Genomic DNA, 15,933 nt, shown 5'->3' on the forward strand with positions numbered 1-15,933 from the left:
TACATGTATTCATCAAGCAAGATTCCACTGCAAAATCCCCCAGTATACTGCTTACAAATAAAGACCCGACTTAAATTCCTTACCTTTTTTTTTTTTCCTCATCATTTTTCAGTGATAAAGAAATTTATCATGTAGAATCAAGTAAATTTAAGCAAGCTGCAGTAAAGTCTGAATAACAAGTGAATGTATCATGAACTTAGAAAAATTTGGGAATTATTTATCATTATATTCAAAACTAGAACTAGAATACAGTGGAAAGAAATATGGTGACCCAAAAACGAAGACTCTTCCCTCTCTATTTTCAAAAAAAAGAGAGACTCAATCACATAGTCATAAGTTCTGTACAACAAACTGAATCATAAATTCCTTGGTTGCTTACACTAAAGATGGATACAGGTATAAGAGGTACAAAAAATTATATTTTTTTTTTTTTTTATTATCACACCGGCCGATTCCCACCAAGGCAGGGTGGCCCGAAAAAGAAAAACTTTCACCATCATTCACTCCATCACTGTCTTGCCAGAAGGGTGCTTTACACTACAGTTTTTAAACTGCAACATTAACACCCCTCCTTCAGAGTGCAGGCACTGTACTTCCCATCTCCAGGACTCAAGTCCGGCCTGCCGGTTTCCCTGAATCCCTTCATAAATGTTACTTTGCTCACACTCCAACAGCACGTCAAGTATTAAAAACCATTTGTCTCCATTCACTCCTATCAAACACGCTCACGCATGCCTGCTGGAAGTCCAAGCCCCTCGCACACAAAACCTCCTTTACCCCCTCCCTCCAACCCTTCCTAGGCCGACCCCTACCCCGCCTTCCTTCCACTACAGACTGATACACTCTTGAAGTCATTCTGTTTCGCTCCATTCTCTCTACATGTCCGAACCACCTCAACAACCCTTCCTCAGCCCTCTGGACAACAGTTTTGGTAATCCCGCACCTCCTCCTAACTTCCAAACTACGAATTCTCTGCATTATATTCACACCACACATTGCCCTCAGACATGACATCTCCACTGCCTCCAGCCTTCTCCTCGCTGCAACATTCATCACCCACGCTTCACACCCATATAAGAGCGTTGGTAAAACTATACTCTCATACATTCCCCTCTTTGCCTCCAAGGACAAAGTTCTTTGTCTCCACAGACTCCTAAGTGCACCACTCACTCTTTTTCCCTCATCAATTCTATGATTCACCTCATCTTTCATAGACCCATCCGCTGACACGTCCACTCCCAAATATCTGAATACGTTCACCTCCTCCATACTCTCTCCCTCCAATCTGATATTCAATCTTTCATCACCTAATCTTTTTGTTATCCTCATAACCTTACTCTTTCCTGTATTCACCTTTAATTTTCTTCTTTGGCACACCCTACCAAATTCATCCACCAATCTCTGCAACTTCTCTTCAGAATCTCCCAAGAGCACAGTGTCATCAGCAAAGAGCAGCTGTGACAACTCCCACTTTGTGTGTGATTCTTTATCTTTTAACTCCACGCCTCTTGCCAAGACCCTCGCATTTACTTCTCTTACAACCCCATCTATAAATATATTAAACAACCACGGTGACATCACACATCCTTGTCTAAGGCCTACTTTTACTGGGAAAAAATTTCCCTCTTTCCTACATACTCTAACTTGAGCCTCACTATCCTCGTAAAAACTCTTCACTGCTTTCAGTAACCTACCTCCTACACCATACACTTGCAACATCTGCCACATTGCCCCCCTATCCACCCTGTCATACGCCTTTTCCAAATCCATAAATGCCACAAAGACCTCTTTAGCCTTATCTAAATACTGTTCACTTATATGTTTCACTGTAAACACCTGGTCCACACACCCCCTACCTTTCCTAAAGCCTCCTTGTTCATCTGCTATCCTATTCTCCGTCTTACTCTTAATTCTTTCAATTATAACTCTACCATACACTTTACCAGGTACACTCAACAGACTTATCCCCCTATAATTTTTGCACTCTCTTTTATCCCCTTTGCCTTTATACAAAGGAACTATGCATGCTCTCTGCCAATCCCTAGGTACCTTACCCTCTTCCATACATTTATTAAATAATTGCACCAACCACTCCAAAACTATATCCCCACCTGCTTTTAACATTTCTATCTTTATCCCATCAATCCCGGCTGCCTTACCCCCTTTCATTTTACCTACTGCCTCACGAACTTCCCCCACACTCACAACTGGCTCTTCCTCACTCCTACAAGATGTTATTCCTCCTTGCCCTATACACGAAATCACAGCTTCCCTATCTTCATCAACATTTAACAATTCCTCAAAATATTCCTTCCATCTTCCCAATACCTCTAACTCTCCATTTAATAACTCTCCTCTCCTATTTTTAACTGACAAATCCATTTGTTCTCTAGGCTTTCTTAACTTGTTAATCTCACTCCAAAACTTTTTCTTATTTTCAACAAAATTTGTTGATAACATCTCACCCACTCTCTCATTTGCTCTCTTTTTACATTGCTTCACCACTCTCTTAACTTCTCTCTTTTTCTCCATATACTCTTCCCTCCTTGCATCACTTCTACTTTGTAAAAACTTCTCATATGCTAACTTTTTCTCCCTTACTACTCTCTTTACATCATCATTCCACCAATCGCTCCTCTTCCCTCCTGCACCCACTTTCCTGTAACCACAAACTTCTGCTGAACACTCTAACACTACATTTTTAAACCTACCCCATACCTCTTCGACCCCATTGCCTATGCTCTCATTAGCCCATCTATCCTCCAATAGCTGTTTATATCTTACCCTAACTGCCTCCTCTTTTAGTTTATAAACCTTCACCTCTCTCTTCCCTGATGCTTCTATTCTCCTTGTATCCCATCTACCTTTTACTCTCAGTGTAGCTACAACTAGAAAGTGATCTGATATATCTGTGGCCCCTCTATAAACATGTACATCCTGAAGTCTACTCAACAGTCTTTTATCTACCAATACATAATCCAACAAACTACTGTCATTTCGCCCTACATCATATCGTGTATACTTATTTATCCTCTTTTTCTTAAAATATGTATTACCTATAACTAAACCCCTTTCTATACAAAGTTCAATCAAAGGGCTCCCATTATCATTTACACCTGGCACTCCAAACTTACCTACCACACCCTCTCTAAAAGTTTCTCCTACTTTAGCATTCAAGTCCCCTACCACAATTACTCTCTCACTTGGTTCAAAGGCTCCTATACATTCACTTAACATCTCCCAAAATCTCTCTCTCTCCTCTGCATTCCTCTCTTCTCCAGGTGCATACACGCTTATTATGACCCACTTCTCGCATCCAACCTTTACTTTAATCCACATAATTCTTGAATTTACACATTCATATTCTCTTTTCTCCTTCCATAACTGATCATTTAACATTACTGCTACCCCTTCCTTTGCTCTAACTCTCTCAGATACTCCAGATTTAATCCCATTTATTTCCCCCCACTGAAACTCTCCTACCCCCTTCAGCTTTGTTTCGCTTAGGGCCAGGACATCCAACTTCTTTTCATTCATAACATCAGCAATCATCTGTTTCTTGTCATCCGCACTACATCCACGCACATTTAAGCAACCCAGTTTTATAAAGTTTTTCTTCTTCTCTTTTTTAGTAATTGTATACAGGAGAAGGGGTTACTAGCCCATTGCTCCCGGCATTTTAGTCGCCTCATACGACACGCATGGCTTACGGAGGAAAGATTCTTTTCCACTTCCCCATGGACAATAGAAGAAATAAAAAAGAACAAGAGCTATTTAGAAAAAGGAGAAAAACCTAGATGTATGTATATATATATATATATATACAAATCTAATGACTAACTGAAGTAACCTAATACTGGAGAAGAAAAAAATTACGTACAGATATAAAGGACAGAAACAATGTCTTGATACCCCTGCAGAAATGTGTGTAGAGCCTAAACTCATTTCTGTTCTCCACATTAGGTGAATGCAACACCAAGTTATAATTACACCACTGAACAACAGACTGTTGCCAGTGTCTGGATCCATGAATGTCCACAAACAGGTAAGAAAATGGAGGAGCCAGACATTAATTTCCAATAGAGGTATGCATCATGAATAAACAAAATGGTGGATGGGGGGGGGCACAAACCACAGCCTGCAAATTGACAGTCCAATGCTCTACCTTTCCAGCAGGCCATGGTCCCTCCCCCTGCCCACAATTCTGTTTATTCATGGACAGTTATTTATTACAACTTAATTTTGATTCCATATGTGTCATCTGTTGAAGAAATATTAGCAAAGAAAATTAGAAGAGTATATAGGAAGAGTATATGGAGAAAAAGAGAGAGGTTAAGAGAGTGGTGAAGCAATGTAAAAAGAGAGCAAATGAGAGAGTGGGTGAGATGTTATCAACAAATTTTGTTGAAAATAAGAAAAAGTTTTGGAGTGAGATTAACAAGTTAAGGAAGCCTAGAGAACAAATGGATTTGTCAGTTAAAAATAGGAGAGGAGAGTTATTAAATGGAGAGTTAGAGGTATTGGGAAGATGGAGGGAATATTTTGAGGAATTGTTAAATGTTGATGAAGATAGGGAAGCTGTGATTTCGTGTATAGGGCAAGGAGGAATAACATCTTGTAGGAGTGAGGAAGAGCCAGTTGTGAGTGTGGGGGAAGTTCGTGAGGCAGTAGGTAAAATGAAAGGGGGTAAGGCAGCCGGGATTGATGGGATAAAGATAGAAATGTTAAAAGCAGGTGGGGATATAGTTTTGGAGTGGTTGGTGCAATTATTTAATAAATGTATGGAAGAGGGTAAGGTACCTAGGGATTGGCAGAGAGCATGCATAGTTCCTTTGTATAAAGGCAAAGGGGATAAAAGAGAGTGCAAAAATTATAGGGGGATAAGTCTGTTGAGTATACCTGGTAAAGTGTATGGTAGAGTTATAATTGAAAGAATTAAGAGTAAGACGGAGAATAGGATAGCAGATGAACAAGGAGGCTTTAGGAAAGGTAGGGGGTGTGTGGACCAGGTGTTTACAGTGAAACATATAAGTGAACAGTATTTAGATAAGGCTAAAGAGGTCTTTGTGGCATTTATGGATTTGGAAAAGGCGTATGACAGGGTGGATAGGGGGGCAATGTGGCAGATGTTGCAAGTGTATGGTGTAGGAGGTAGGTTACTGAAAGCAGTGAAGAGTTTTTACGAGGATAGTGAGGCTCAAGTCAGAGTATGCAGGAAAGAGGGAAATTTTTTCCCAGTAAAAGTAGGCCTTAGACAAGGATGTGTGATGTCACCGTGGTTGTTTAATATATATTTATAGATGGGGTTGTAAGAGAAGTAAATGTGAGGGTCTTGGCAAGAGGCGTGGAGTTAAAAGATAAAGAATCACACACAAAGTGGGAGTTGTCACAGCTGCTCTTTGCTGATGACACTGTGCTCTTGGGAGATTCTGAAGAGAAGTTGCAGAGATTGGTGGATGAATTTGGTAGGGTGTGCAAAAGAAGAAAATTAAAGGTGAATACAGGAAAGAGTAAGGTTATGAGGATAACAAAAAGATTAGGTGATGAAAGATTGGATATCAGATTGGAGGGAGAGAGTATGGAGGAGGTGAACGTATTCAGATATTTGGGAGTGGACGTGTCAGCGGATGGGTCTATGAAAGATGAGGTGAATCATAGAATTGATGAGGGAAAAAGAGTGAGTGGTGCACTTAGGAGTCTGTGGAGACAAAGAACTTTGTCCTTGGAGGCAAAGAGGGGAATGTATGAGAGTATAGTTTTACCAACGCTCTTATATGGATGTGAAGCGTGGGTGATGAATGTTGCAGCGAGGAGAAGGCTGGAGGCAGTGGAGATGTCATGTCTGAGGGCAATGTGTGGTGTGAATATAATGCAGAGAATTCGTAGTTTGGAAGTTAGGAGGAGGTGCGGGATTACCAAAACTGTTGTCCAGAGGGCTGAGGAAGGGTTGTTGAGGTGGTTCGGACATGTAGAGAGAATGGAGCGAAACAGAATGACTTCAAGAGTGTATCAGTCTGTAGTGGAAGGAAGGCGGGGTAGGGGTCGGCCTAGGAAAGGTTGGAGGGAGGGGATAAAGGAGGTTTTGTGTGCGAGGGGCTTGGACTTCCAGCAGGCATGCGTGAGCGTGTTTGATAGGAGTGAATGGAGACAAATGGTTTTTAATACTTGACGTGCTGTTGGAGTGTGAGCAAAGTAACATTTATGAAGGGGTTCAGGGAAACCGGCAGGCCGGACTCGAGTCCTGGAGATGGGAAGTACAGTGCCTGCACTCTGAAGGAGGGGTTGCAGTTTAAAAACTGTAGTGTAAAGCACCCTTCTGGCAAGACAGTGATGGAGTGAATGATGGTGAAAGTTTTTCTTTTTCGAGCCACCCTGCCTTGGTGGGAATCGGCCAGTGTGATAATAATAAAAAAAAAAATTAGAAGACACTGCAAGTGTTTAAGATATAACTTTTAACACTTTTCAGTGGAGTCAGCTAATGTCACCATTACAACAAGAGTCAATAATACAATGTAGCCACTCTTAAAATACTCACTGCTGTTGCTTGAAGCGATACCACATGTACTCGGTAGTGCCACGATGGGTCTGATCAATTCCATGGACATGGAGAATTAATCGTCTTATAGGGGAGTTGTAGGGTGAGGACAAGATACTCAGAAGACGGTCACTCATGTAGTCATAATCTAAGGTTAGAACCTGATGGAAAGAAAGTTTTAGAAACAGAAATGCACTTGGAAACAAATGAAAAGTGAACAAAGTGAACTAGCAGATTAAAGCATTTAATCAATATACCTGCAAGTTTGTGAAGGCAGTAAAATTGTCTGGAGTGATGTCAAGCAGGGCATAAGAATCTGGATCATACTTGACTGAGGCCAAACCAAGTGTCGAGATGGAAGTGGATTGGTGATGGGCCAGCAATGGAAGAAATATATCAGCTTGATCAGTCAGGTCCTGGATGCAGCCTAGTGTAAGAGTGCGCAGATTTCGACTATTGCTGATGATACACTGCAACGATTCTTGGGCTCTAAAAAGATAACAAATTGGATTAAATAATTTTGTCAAATTATAAATTATTTCCTTCTTTCAATTGTAGTACACGTCAACCATCACTAATCCAGCATCAGTGGGACCTGCAGTGTGCCGGATTATTGAGTTTGCTGGATTACAGAGTGGTTAGGTTAGAATACATTTAATTAACCTATCTGCTACATCGTCCTCATTTCCATCACTGCCTTCTCCTCCACTGGCTTGCTGCTGTAGATTTACAACCATCTAGACAATTTCTGAGTCAGTATAATGACAAAATTTGAAATTATGCCAGCCAAAATTAGTGCTGGATTACTGATGGAACCAGGTAACTGTTTGCCGGATTAGTGATGGCCAACCTGTAGTACTAGAGTAGTACTAGCAGCAGTAGTAATAGTAGTAATGCACTAACAGTATCACTAGTAGTATCAATAGTACTAGTACCAATAGTACTAGTAGCAGCACCTATAGTACTAGTAGCAGCACCTATAGTACTAGTACCAATAGTACTAGTAGTACCAGCAGTACTAGTAGTACCAGCAGTACTAATAGTACCAGCAGTACCAATAGTACTAGCAGTACTAATAGTACTAGTACCAATACTAATCATACTAGTACTAATAGAAGAATTAGTATTTATAGTAATAGTACAGTACTGCTAGTAGTACTAGTACCAGCAAGTAGCAGTAGTACTAGCACTACAAGGGTAAAATGCAACAAGGTAATGAAGAAGCAGGTAACTCCACCCTCTAATACATGTTCCCATCGGGGCCCCCATAAGGAACAAATAAAAGAAGTCCAACTGCAATAACCCTCACTGCCCATCCAAAGAAAGAAGCAACAAAGGAGAAAGTCAGAAGTCATGAAATGCTAAGGAAATACTGAAGACAGGTTAAAAGAACAACAGGTGAGGAGAAGGCACAGGTCATGCCAAAGTCACAAGTGTTCTGATAGAGCATTTGAAAATATATACAGCCTCTCCTCACAGCATACATACAGGGGGATTACCAATAAACCCCTGGTTGTCTTCAAGAAAGCACTGGACAGGCACCTAAAGTCAGTACCCGACCAGCCAGGCTGTGGTTCGTGTGTCAGGTTGCATGCAGACAACAGTAACAGCCTGGTTTATCAGGTCCTGATCGACCGTGAGGCCTGATCACAGACCTGGCTGTGGGAGCGTTGATCCCTGAAACCCTCTCCAGGTATACTCCAGGTATTAGCAATGTACTCGTTTACCAACAACTTGGACTTACGGCAGGCTCTCTGACCAGTATGTATACCTAAATACAGTGGAACCTCAACTTACGAGTGCCCCAACACACGAGTTTTTCGACATATGAGCCATCATTCTGTCGATTTTCTGCTCCGAGCTATGGGCGAAAATCCGAGTTACAAGCGAGCTTCCCCCTCAAGGAAGGTTCCTTGACGCTTGTGAGGGGCTTTTGATCTAGGGAATTGGATCTGTGCTCCAGTTCCCTAAATTAAGCCTGCATACCTTCCATCCTCTCCTTCCCACAGGCTCTGTATAATCCTACAGGTTTACGTTTCCCCATTATAATAATAATAACAATGAGCGAGCTTCAGAACGCTGCCACTAGTTGGTGCAGCGAACGCCACATCATCAGCAGTACATGTGTTTACCTCACCCTGGAAGCATTTCTCGTGTTTTGCTTGCATTTTGTGCAGTTATTTTGCCAAATTTCTTTTTTGTAACCATGGGTCCTAAGAAGGTAAGTGCAAAGGACAGTGCTGAGAAGAAAAAGAGGATGATGTCCATGGAATTAAAGCATGAAATCATAGATAAATACAAGCGAAGTGTGCAGGTTGTGGACTAGGCAAGGCAGTATGAGCGTAGTACTTCTACCATGTGAAAAAATACATCTTTGAACGTATAAGAGAAAATTTTAAACGAGTTCTTGCTAATTAACCAAGTAAATCAATGAAAAGCGAAGTGAAAAAAAAAATTGTAGCAGTTAAGTTCAGCGATAAAGTGTAGCATTAAGAGTGTAGCAAGCAAGTTAAGCGATTAAGCAACAGAAAAAGGACGAAAAGAAACAAACTCCTCCCATGTTATTGTTCTTGTTTATAGGGCCACTGACAGCACATGCCATTCTGCCTCTCTTTTCCACCCTCAACCTCCAGCAGCATTTCTTCTCCAAGGTAAATATGTACATACACTTTATAAGACTAGTTTATTTCTTTACATTTTCTATTATGTTTAATGTATTATGTTTTTATACAATATTTCTTATTTATAAATACATTGTTTCAGTGTTTTCCTTTTGAAACTAGCGATCTAGTGCAGTTAGCCTCACAATTGCTGCTGTTACTGTTACTACTGTTACTGCTGTTGCTGTTACTACTGTTGCTGGTGGCCTCTCCTTGATAAGTTTCATGATGGTGACCACAAAACTAGTTACTGATCTCACGTTTCCATCTCTGAGAATTCAGAAAATGCTGTCAGCCACATTGCTGACAGAAGACACTATGTATTTGGTGATCGTTAATGGCCCAAGTCAGACCGAAATGTTGTTTCGGTCCTATGTGCAGGTTATTTGTGTAGTACCACTACTGATAATGCATATGGCGCACTTTCTACACTCAGTCTTGTAGGAAACAGGCTAAGAACGGATCATCAAGTTCTCCATTGCACTCTCTAAGAACAAAAAGGCACACTGGTCCGATTTGGATCATTGATGAGTCATACTAGTCAATGGACCAAAACGTGCAGGTTATTTGTGTACTCTCTAAGGACCCTTAGAAACAGTCCGTCTGACCCGGAAGACATTGACTTTGTTTCTCTCCATCTATCTTTTGGATTAATATGTTCCTAGAAACTGTTATATTACTTATTTATTTTTTATTATCACACTGGCCGATTCCCACCAAGGCAGGGTGGCCCGAAAAAGAAAAACTTTCACCATCATTCACTCCATCACTGTCTTGCCAGAAGGGTGCTTTACACTACAGTTTTTAAACTGCAACATTAACACCCCTCCTTCAGAGTGCAGGCACTGTACTTCCCATCTCCAGGACTCAAGTCCGGCCTGCCAGTTTCCCTGAACCCCTTCATAAATGTTACTTTGCTCACACTCCAACAGCACGTCAAGTATTAAAAACCATTCGTCTCCATTCACTCCTATCAAACACGCTCACGCACGCCTGCTGGAAGTCCAAGCCCCTCGCACACAAAACCTCCTTTATCCCCTCCCTCCAACCTTTCCTAGGCCGACCCCTACCCCGCCTTCCTTCCACTACAGACTGATACACTCTTGAAGTCATTCTGTTTCGCTCCATTCTCTCTACATGTCCGAACCACCTCAACAACCCTTCCTCAGCCCTCTGGACAAAAGTTTTGGTAATCCCGCACCTCCTCCTAACTTCCAAACTAAGAATTCTCTGCATTATATTCACACCACACATTGCCCTCAGACATGACATCTCCACTGCCTCCAGCCTTCTCCTTGCTGCAACATTCGTCACCCATGCTTCACACCCATATAAAAGTGTTGGTAAAACTATACTCTCATACATTCCCCTCTTTGCCTCCAAGGACAAAGTTCTTTGTCTCCAAAGACTCCAAAGTGCACCACTCACCCTTTTCCCCTCATCAATTCTATGAATCACCTCATCCTTCATAGACCCATCCGCTGACACGTCCACTCCCAAATATCTGAATACATTCACCTCCTCCATACACTCTCCCTCCAATCTGATATCCAATCTTTCATCACCTAATATTTTTGTTATCCTCATAACCTTACTCTTTCCTGTATTCACTTTTAATTTTCTTCTTTTGCACACCCTACCAAATTCATCCACCAATCTCTGCAACTTCTCTTCAGAATCTCCCAAGAGCACAGTGTCATCAGCAAAGAGCAACTGTGACAACTCCCACTTTGTGTGTGATTCTTTATCTTTTAACACCACGCCTCTTGTCAAGACCCTCGCATTTACTTCTCTTACAACCCCATCTATAAATATATTAAACAACCATGGTGACATCACACATCCTTGTCTAAGGCCTACTTTTACTGGGAAATAATTTCCCTCTTTCCTATGTACTCTAACTTGAGCCTCACTATCCTCGTAAAAACTTCTCACTGCTTTCAGTAACCTACCTCCTACACCATACACCTGCAACATCTGCCACATTGCCCCCCTATCCACCCTGTCATACGCCTTTTCCAAATCCATAAATGCCACAAAGACCTCTTTAGCCTTATCTAAATACTGTTCACTTATATGTTTCACTGTAAACACCTGGTCCACACACCCCCTACCTTTCCTAAAGCCTCCTTGTTCATCTGCTATCCTATTCTCAGTCTTACTTTTAATTCTTTCAATAATAACTCTACCATACACTTTACCAGGTATACTCAACAGACTTATCCCCCTATAATTTTTGCACTCTCTTTTGTCCCCTTTGCCTTTATACAAAGGAACTATGCATGCTCTCTGCCTATATTACTTATGTACCGTATTTTCTATGTGGCCAGCAGTAACAGCCTGGTTGATCAGACCCTGATCCACCACGAGGCCTGGTCTCAGACTGGGCCGCGGGGGCGCTGACCCCCCTGAAACCCTCTCCAGGTATATAAGACGCAGGACAGAAGTATAACGGTAAATCAGTAATAATATTCAAGGGTCAATTACTCTTTTACTCTATGCTAAAGTGTAACCCAGAGGTTACTCCTAACCCTGATCTTCAGTATATAAGGCACAGGGTGAGTTCCCAAGATTTTTTTTGTGGTGGTGGAAGGGGGGGGGGGGGAAAGGCGTGCCTTATGTGCCAGAAAATATGGTAGCTTTCTTCAGTCTTTCTATATTATTAATTGCTGGGAAAAGACAGCTCACTGACAGTAAACTGTCTGTATCTAAGTGGGTATTTTTTTTCCTCTTGCTTTCTGTCTTGTTCACTTGAAAGTGTCTTTTTTTGGTGTTTCACTTGTTGCTTTGTTCTGATAGTCTCGTTAGCGTCTCTTAGTTGTTAGTGGGTTTGGGTCTGACAAGGACCTGCCTAGTATGGGCCATCAGGTCTGCTGCAGTGCTCCTCCTTTCTTATGTTCTTATGTTCTAACACTCCGTTTTCTCATAAGAGCATGGGAAGAAACGATCAGATTGGGAGTGGGATTGGCCACCACCACTCATCACATGACATATATTATTCATTCTAGAGTATATTATGTTTCTATATTACTTACATTGTTTATTATGTCATTAGATCAATTGTGATAGATAAATAAGCTGTAGAGTTGACATTAGCATTATATTGAAGTATTTTGTCCTGCCTCCTGAGAGCAGGAATTCTGCTGGAATGGATTAATGGCATTTCAATTAATTTAAATGAGGAAAATTTATTTGATATACGAGCAAACTGAGTTATGAACGGATTAGACTCATAAGTTGCGGTTCCACTGTAATGTATATTAAAGCTGATTTCCTCTATTCTGTTTATTACAATATACAGCATACTACTGTATAAATACTTAAAAGTATACCAGAAATGCTAAAATGGTGCAAAGATGACATTAAAACAATATCAAAGATGACAAAAACCCACTACCATTATAGTATGGTCCTCACTTAGTGACAAATTTGTTTACGAATGTGGTCTTAGGAATGGAATTCTGTCGTTAAGGAGAGGCTTCATTGAGAAAGGCATGCATCTACTATAACAAAACCAGAATATTGTGTATATGGATTACCTCAACAAGATTGAGCATCTGACATCTGTGAAAGCTTCAAGGGTAGATAGTTTTAGCAGAGGATCAGTTTATAGGATGGCTATGATCTCTAACATGGCTAAAACAAAAGAACATTTTTAGTGTTAGCAAGGTAAATGCTTTTGTGTTCTTTGAGTCTATAATGAAGAGTGGCCAATTTCACTTAAGTACATGCATTGGATAGGGCAGAAGCAGGAAATGCAGTAAACACCAAAAGCATCAATGACAGAAGTTTGAACTAAAGCAATATGAAGTGTACAAGTCTGGCAAAATGCGAGTTTGGTATCTAGAGGATAAAGGGTGTAACAAAGATTTTGTAGATTGGAAATATAGGGAGGACAAAACATGCTTTTACAGAGGCGAGTAGGCAGAATATAAATAAATTTGTTAATTTACTATTCCTCTTGTTCAGAAAATGTGTGTATTAGCTATGCTGATCAAAGAATTTTGCATAGTATCTGCAGAGAAAATAAAACATGCACAAGTAAGAGTAAATTACAGCACTGCACAAGTAACAGTAAATTACAGCACTGCACAAGTAATGGTAAATTACAGCACTGCACAAGTAACGGTAAATTACAGCACTGCACAAGTAACGGTAAATTACAGCACTGCACAGGTAACGGTAAATTACAGCACTGCACAAGTAACGGTAAATTACAGCACTGCACAAGTAACAGTAAATTACAGCACTGCACAAGTAATGGTAAATTACAGCACTGCACAAGTAACGGTAAATTACAGCACTGCACAAGTAACGGTAAATTACAGCACTGCACAAGTAACAGTAAATTACAGCACTGCACAAGTAACGGTAAATTACAGCACTGCACAAGTAACGGTAAATTACAGCACTGCACAAGTAACGGTAAATTACAGCACTGCACAAGTAACGGTAAATTACAGCACTGCACAAGTAACAGTAAATTACAGCACTGCACAAGTAACGGTAAATTACAGCACTGCACAAGTAACGGTAAATTACAGCACTGCACAAGTAACGGTAAATTACAGCACTGCACAAGTAATGGTAAATTACAGCACTGCACAAGTAACAGTAAATTACAGCACTGCACAAGTAATGTTAAATTACAGCACTGCACAAGTAATGTTAAATTACAGCACTGCACAAGTAATGGTAAATTACAGCACTGCACAAGTAACTGTAAATTACAGCACTGCACAGGTAACGGTAAATTACAGCACTGCACAAGTAACAGTAAATTACAGCACTGCACAAGTAACAGTAAATTACAGCACTGCACAAGTAACAGTGAGTTATAGCACTGCACAAAAAAAAGTTACATTTACATACAAATAACTATAGTACTACACAAATAAGTTACAGGAGTAAGATACAGAACTTTACAATACTGACTACTCAGATGAAAGGAAAAACACAGTGAAACTTAAAATGAAAAAAATCTGAGCACAGTACTTCAGTCTCTACCAAGATTCTTTTCCTCAAATAACTATCAAGTGTTTCAGTACTGAAATACACAGTTATTTCAGTTAAGGTTTTCTTTTCCAACTTCAGTTTAATTATGATTTTGCAGTGTCGCTTCACTGCTTCTTTGGATGTGACTAGCTTTTGGAAAGATCAACTTTCAGAAAATCTCTGTATTTCACTGTCAATAGCATTACTTCACTGTCAATGCAATACTGTATTTCACTGTCATATTTAATGAATTAATGATACAATCCCAGAGGTTATGGCAAGGATCTGCAATACACACCCCCCCCCCAAGTACATTCATTGCAGCCCATTAGTTTGAACACTCCCTTTGACTAGGGTCTCTCATGAAGCTCACTGTACATCATTATGGAAGACAAGCTCAAACATAGCATCCCAAGTAGAAAATTAGAGTACAGTAAACTCTCCATAAAATGAACTATTTAGGAGGACTGGGTGGCCAGTAATGGCAGCTGTGATGGACAGAGAAGAGATTGTTAGATAATAATTTTTAACAATAATGGATAATTCTTTAACCAACAGACTTTATCCATTATTTGCAAATCAACTGCTCAATAGATTTTATTCCATTTTCCTAAGTTCGTTATGTAGAGGTCAGTTATATGGAGGGGTTTACTGTATTATAATCATAGAAAGCACTAGACCTGTAAAACAGGTAGAAAAAAGTTAGGCAATAATTCCCCTGAAATTATGTAGAGCCATGAAAAGAACAGGTGTGCAGAGTAGCTGTGACTAAATCAGGTATCGCAAAAATCTATGATGTATGTACTTTGACCCACTGGTCATTTAGTGTCTCTGGCATTTAAAAAGAACCTAACAAAGCAGCTACCAAAAAACAAAGTTATGGTAATCCCAATTAAAATATCACAAAAATAAAAAATAAAAAGCAGCACCAGTAAAAATAAATACACAACTACTCAAAATAAATTAAATAAATTAACATCAGGTAGGTAGAAACTGCAGGAAGGAGAGAGTGGGTGCAGAAAGGAGATGAGTGCAGGAAGGTAGAGGTTGGTGCAGGAAGAATATCATCTAACAAGACACCCATGCATCACATGACCTCACACTTAACCCTTTGACTGTCGCGGCCGTATATATACGTCTTATGAGGTACCGTGTTCGACGTATATATACTCATAAATTCTAGCAGCTTCAAATCAAGAAGGAGAAAGCTGGTAGGCCCACATGCGAGAGAATGGGTCTGTGTGGTCAGTGTGCACCACACAAAAAAAATCCTGGAGCACGCAGTGAATAATGAGAAAAAAAAAACTCGACCTTTTTTTAAATTAAAATGCCGACTTTGTGGTCTATTTTCGTATAGCATTTATGGTTGTATTCTCGTTTTCTTGGTCTCATTTGATAGAATGGAAAACATATTATAGAAAAAGAGAAGATTTTGATTGATTTTACTATAAAAAAAAATTATAAAAATTCAAAATAGAAAGCAAGAGTAATATCAGAGGGGCCTGGAGACATGACTGATGAACAAAGAAAATGTTATTTTAGAGCCAGGAATGTCTGCATTGCTCATTCTGGACCTTAGTTTGAAATTGTCATATTTTTTAATTTTCGTGAAACTGGCCAAATTGCAAATTTCTGACCACGTTATTGGGTAGTTGAAATTGGTAAATAGGCAGTTTCTTGTACTCAATCAATAGAAAAATGGAGTTCTAAAGAAATAGCTATGAGTTTGGTAGACTGAAACAA

The 15,933-nt window shown here is 40.1% G+C and overlaps 1 protein-coding gene across 1 annotated transcript in view; it reads right to left on the reverse strand.

Annotated features, from left to right (window-relative positions):
• Nucleotides 1-15,933, reverse strand: part of LOC128691374 (F-box only protein 33) — a 40,721-nt gene that overhangs the window by 13,567 nt on the left and 11,221 nt on the right. The window contains exons 3-4 of the mRNA XM_053780216.1: nucleotides 6,793-7,024; nucleotides 6,536-6,696 (exon numbers count right to left, since the gene is read on the reverse strand). Coding sequence (XP_053636191.1) covers nucleotides 6,536-6,696; nucleotides 6,793-7,024 — 393 coding nt within the window. The remainder of the gene's footprint in view (nucleotides 1-6,535; nucleotides 6,697-6,792; nucleotides 7,025-15,933) is intronic.

Source organism: Cherax quadricarinatus, chromosome 36, assembly GCF_038502225.1.
Source record: "Cherax quadricarinatus isolate ZL_2023a chromosome 36, ASM3850222v1, whole genome shotgun sequence".
Taxonomy (NCBI): Eukaryota; Metazoa; Arthropoda; class Malacostraca; order Decapoda; family Parastacidae; genus Cherax; species Cherax quadricarinatus.